Source organism: Nerophis ophidion, linkage group LG22 (genome assembly GCF_033978795.1).
Source record: "Nerophis ophidion isolate RoL-2023_Sa linkage group LG22, RoL_Noph_v1.0, whole genome shotgun sequence".
Taxonomy (NCBI): domain Eukaryota; kingdom Metazoa; phylum Chordata; class Actinopteri; order Syngnathiformes; family Syngnathidae; genus Nerophis; species Nerophis ophidion.
In genome coordinates this window covers 15609178-15614177 of record NC_084632.1, presented here as the reverse complement: position 1 = coordinate 15614177, position 5000 = coordinate 15609178, and the positions used below count along the sequence as shown (strand labels likewise).

General features: G+C 36.7%; 1 protein-coding gene across 1 annotated transcript in view; it reads left to right on the top strand.

Annotated features, from left to right (window-relative positions):
• LOC133540590 (adhesion G-protein coupled receptor D2) overlaps positions 1–5000 on the top strand; it is a 313842-nt gene that overhangs the window by 7685 nt on the left and 301157 nt on the right. Inside the window, exon 4 of the mRNA XM_061883319.1 lies at positions 4353–4577. Within this exon, the coding sequence (XP_061739303.1) occupies positions 4353–4577 (225 nt within the window). The remainder of the gene's footprint in view (positions 1–4352; positions 4578–5000) is intronic.

The following is a 5000-nucleotide window of genomic DNA, read 5'->3' as shown; positions in this document are numbered from 1 at the left end:
ATGTGTGTGTGTGTATATGTTTATATATGTGTGTGTGTGTATATGTGTGTGTGTATACATATATATGTGTGTGTATACGTATATGTATGTGTGTGTAAATATATGTGTACGTGGACATATATATGTGTGTGAGTATGTATATATATATATATATATGTATGAGTATTTATGTATATGTATGTGTGTATGTATATATTTATACATATATGTATGTGTATATATATTTGTGTGTGTATGATATGTGTGTGCATATATGTGTGTATATATATATATATATATATATATATATAAATGATAAATGATAAATGGGTTGTACTTGTATAGCGCTTTTCTACCTTCAAGGTACTCAAAGCGCTTTGACACTACTTCCACATTTACCCATTCACACACACACATTCACACACTGATGGAGGGAGCTGCCATGCAAGGCGCCAACCAGCACCCATCAGGAGCAAGGGTGAAGTGTCTTGCTCAGGACACAACGGACGTGACGAGGTTGGTACTAGGTGGGAATTGAACCAGGGACGCACGGGTTGCGCACGGCCACTCTTCCACTGCGCCACGCCGTCCCTATATATATATATATATATATGCAGAATAGGGGATATTCGGCATGGAAAAGGAAAATTAACAGCAAAATTCACATCAAGATATATATATATCTTGATTGGATTATCCAGAGAATAGTGCTCGATACCGTGGTAGAGCGCAATATGTAGGTGTGAGAAAAATCACAAGACTACTTCATCTCTACAGAACTGTTTCATGAGGGGTTCCCTCAATCATCAGGAGATCTCTGATGATTGAGGGAACCCCTCATGAAACAGTTCTGTAGAGATGAAGTAGTCTTGTGATTTTTCCCACACTTATATCCCCTAACATTTTGTGAGTATTGGATTTTATGTGACAAAATTATTTTCTCTATATTCTTGAATCCATCACAACTGGACCGTTCAGATTGCCTTAGAAGAAGCTATGCTTCTCAGCTGAGCAGGCTTTATCAATTCATGCTCACAGACTTGGATAGGACAGCGCTAGTCTGAGAGAATGGTGCAGGGCCCCCATTATTACTTCTCACACATAAGATGACAAATTATGGGTAAAAAACAGGATTCATGTTCTGTTATGTAGCCTAATTTTACATTGGAGGGCACGTAGAGTCCGTTGTTTTGCGTACTATGCCAGCGGTGTGTTTAAGGTGTCGATGAATGGCAGAATTTTAGTCGGGGGTACTGAAGAAGAACTGATAGCTGCAACCAAATTTCTCTCCAATTTTTCATGTGTGAGCAAACGCCAAAACTCCTTGAACATTCAGTGGAGCACATGTGAGCGATGGCAGACATGCACACTGTTATGCGCTTATCTTTTTATTCGATTTTGTGCGCGGCCTAGATTTTCTGTGCACAGAGGGAACGTTGGCTGCAACAGGGTAATAATAAACAGCAAGTCCACTATGTGTTAACCACACTGCAAAAACTGAAATCTAAGTAAGATTAGATTTCTCAAATAAGCTAGATATTTGCTTATTTTATGTCTGATAAGATAATTATTCTCACCAAGCAGATTTTATGTTAGTGTTTTTCTTGTTTTAAGGGTTTTGGCCCTAAATGATCTCAGTAAGATATTACAGGTTGTAACTGAGATGTCATGACCTATATTGAGTAAAACATGCTTGAAACTAGAATATCAAATGTTGCAAAGCTGTGTCAACAACACCCACAAGTATAAAAGTACTTTTTTAAAGTAATCATTTTTTTTCTTTATGTCAAGATAATGCCACTAGCATTTACTTCATTTAAGAATATTTTTCAACATATTGTGCAAAAAGGTCTCATATTTTTTTTCTACCAAGAAAAGTGCACTTGTTATTAGTGAGAATATACTTATTTTAAGGTATTTTTGATTCATTGAGGTTAGCTAATTTTACTTGTTTTGGAAAGTCTTGACAAGCCAAATTTTCTTGTTCTATTGGCAGATAATTTTGCTTAGTTCAAGTAAAATACCCCTCATTTTTGTATTTTTTTTTCTTGTTTTTTGAAGACTGACTTTTTGCAGTGCATGTAGTACTAAAACAGCCCGTGTGTGGACAAGAGGAGATATAGCCACCCACGTTCAATTGCTATATTAATTAGCGCTAACAACGTGCATTTAATCATTGGTACTTTAACTTTAACTTTAACAACATCTGGTAGATCCAGTCACTCTCGCAGACTGCAGCTAATGCTTCTCTTCTTCGCTGCTTACACATCACTTGTCAGTAGTAGTGATTTTTTTAAAGGCACATACTCGTGCACTCTGATCTCATGAAACATCAACAATTTAATGTACAGTACACTGTACAGACTTGTTTATTTTTTTTACGCATGTTGTGCTTCATTTCATGTTGATTGTATTTCATGTGGTTAAAAAAGTAGTGTTTTTAGCTTACACTAATTCAAGGATTAAAGCTATTAAGAGACATTTTTTAAGTTGTTAATAAGTAATTTTTGTAAAGACCCCAACTAATGATTATGGTGGATTTTTGGGATGTATTAGTGGTGGTTAAATGATGTCTTAATGAGTGTATTGCACACTTACTACCTGTATTGACACTGCACTGATACTATGTTGGTGTTTCATATGGTTATCCGCCATCTGCTGTATCAGAAATGTCACTACAAATAAAAACAATAGTTAGTGAATTGATTTATATGTTTTTCAACTATCTGTTCAGAAAGGAATGTGAAACACTGAACTTTTAGCCAAATAGTAAACTACAAATGAAGACAATATATCTTATTTCGATCAAAAATGTTCCCACGCGGATTTCAAATGCAGCATGCTGCTTTTCCGACCTCCTTTAGAATGCAATAAAGCCTGAAAAACACACTCTGGTGTTTCACAGTCAAATGACACAGCAGCTGTTTCGGTCACATGGGTTTTTCTTCATGTGACTCACATGGAGGCATCGATTCGATGGACACAGTATCACTTCTTGTGTTTCATATTGCATCAATATTCCAATATCATTGAACCATCACTAGGATTATTGGTACACCTAACCTAGGAGTCGGCAACCAAAAACGTTGAAAGAGCCATATTGAACCAAAAATACAAAAAAACAAATCTGTCTGGAGCCGCAAAAAATGAAAAGCTGTATCTAAGTCTTATAATAAAGGCAACACATGACGTAAGTGTCTATATTAGCTATAACAGCAAACTATCAAAATGACTATGTGTCGCAGGCTGAAGCAAATCTTCGTTGACAGAATAGTGGAAATGTAATATTTATTTTACAAATCGTTACAACATCAGCAACCATTAGTAAATCAGAGGCTACTCAGAAGGTGACATAACTCCTAAAAATTACTGGCTTTTAACAGCCAAAGGTATAGATGTGTGTGTCCAAGTTAAAGGAAACGGCAGGCTGTCTTCTTTCATTAGATTTATTCCAATCTTTGGCAAGCTAGGTAATGTTTGCTGTGGTCTGGAACAACATAGCACACAAACAACTGTCAGAAATACAGCCAATATTACACACAGATAAAGTTTCATGAGAAATGCAAAACTGAATTATACACAAAGAGGATAAAAGTAAAGGATATTAAATTATCTGAAATATGCCTAAAAATGAGGCTTAATGATGTACATAGAGCTAGCCTAAATAGCATGTTAGCATTGATTACCTTGCAGTCATGCACTGGCCAAGTATGCCTGATTAGCACTCCAACAAGTCAATAACATCAACAAAGCTCACCTTTGTGCATTTACGCACAGCATGAAACTTTTGGTGGACAAAATTAGACAAAAAAGGAGTGGAACATTTTACATGTAAACAAACTGTTGCGTCACAGTCCACACTATGGTAGGTTCAAGAATCGCCGAAATGAGTAGGACAAAACAATGTTCACCAAATACTCTTATTAGTGAAGCATACACACAAACATTTTAAACAGTGTCATGTTTGACTTAAAAAAAAAAAAACATTCTAAAACAAAAAAAAGTATTCCCCCCATCTTTTTCCATTTTCAATCCTTTAAAAAAAATGCTCCAGGAAGAAACTAGGGCGGCACTAAAGAGCCTAAAAAAGCAGTGATTGGTCTCAAAACCGTGACAAGATCCGAACAGTGGATTTGGTGGACAATTCCACCCTTAATTCTGGTAGATCCAGGAATTGACACCTATGCCAGCACAACAACAGTCACAATTAGAATGGAGTCACCCTTATTAGCATTTCATTCAGAGCGCACATGAAACCAGAACAATCTGAACGATTCACTCATGAATGATCCAATGTCCTCAACACTGTTTATTTTCTACAGTATTTATTGTATCTACTCCGTCTGTTTTATTTTATTTCATTTTTTCACCAGCTTTTACCCTGGAAACCAGGACAGTCACATACGCTGAGACATCCTACGAATACATAGCTGATCAGCTGCCATGGGACAATGCGAGCGAACTGTGCTACCAGCGGTCTGGGTCCTTAGCCAGTGTCTCCACTCCGCTCGAGCAACAAGGGATCAACAACTTTTTAAAGTCCTCCAACATTTCTGAAGCTGCGTGGATTGCGCAGAAATTCACCACTCATCTCCAAGGTAGGTTCGGTGTTCCATTTTTGCTTACACCTCATTAATTCATGAGTTTTAATATAAAGTGCTTAATAGTGTGTGCAAAACTATCGATGTACTACAGTATTAGTGGGTGTTGTTGCGTCAGACCAGTCTTCCTCTCAGGGAATAAAAGTCACATATATGTCTTTCGGATGACATATATGTTGAGTAAGAAGGACCATTAAGACAGAAAAGGAATATTACTAAGTTTTACTAAAGCTTTAGGAGACCAGTCTTACAATGCGTAAACAGCGGCATCTTGAAACGGTCAGAAAATCAAACGGAAAGAGCTTATTTAGTACAAAAACAGCACCCAGAAAGAAATACAGCCTTATTGTTCTAAACTGATAAGTTAAAAAAGGGAGTACATTATGCTCCCAATACACATTCCAGCGCTTTCAAGGTTAA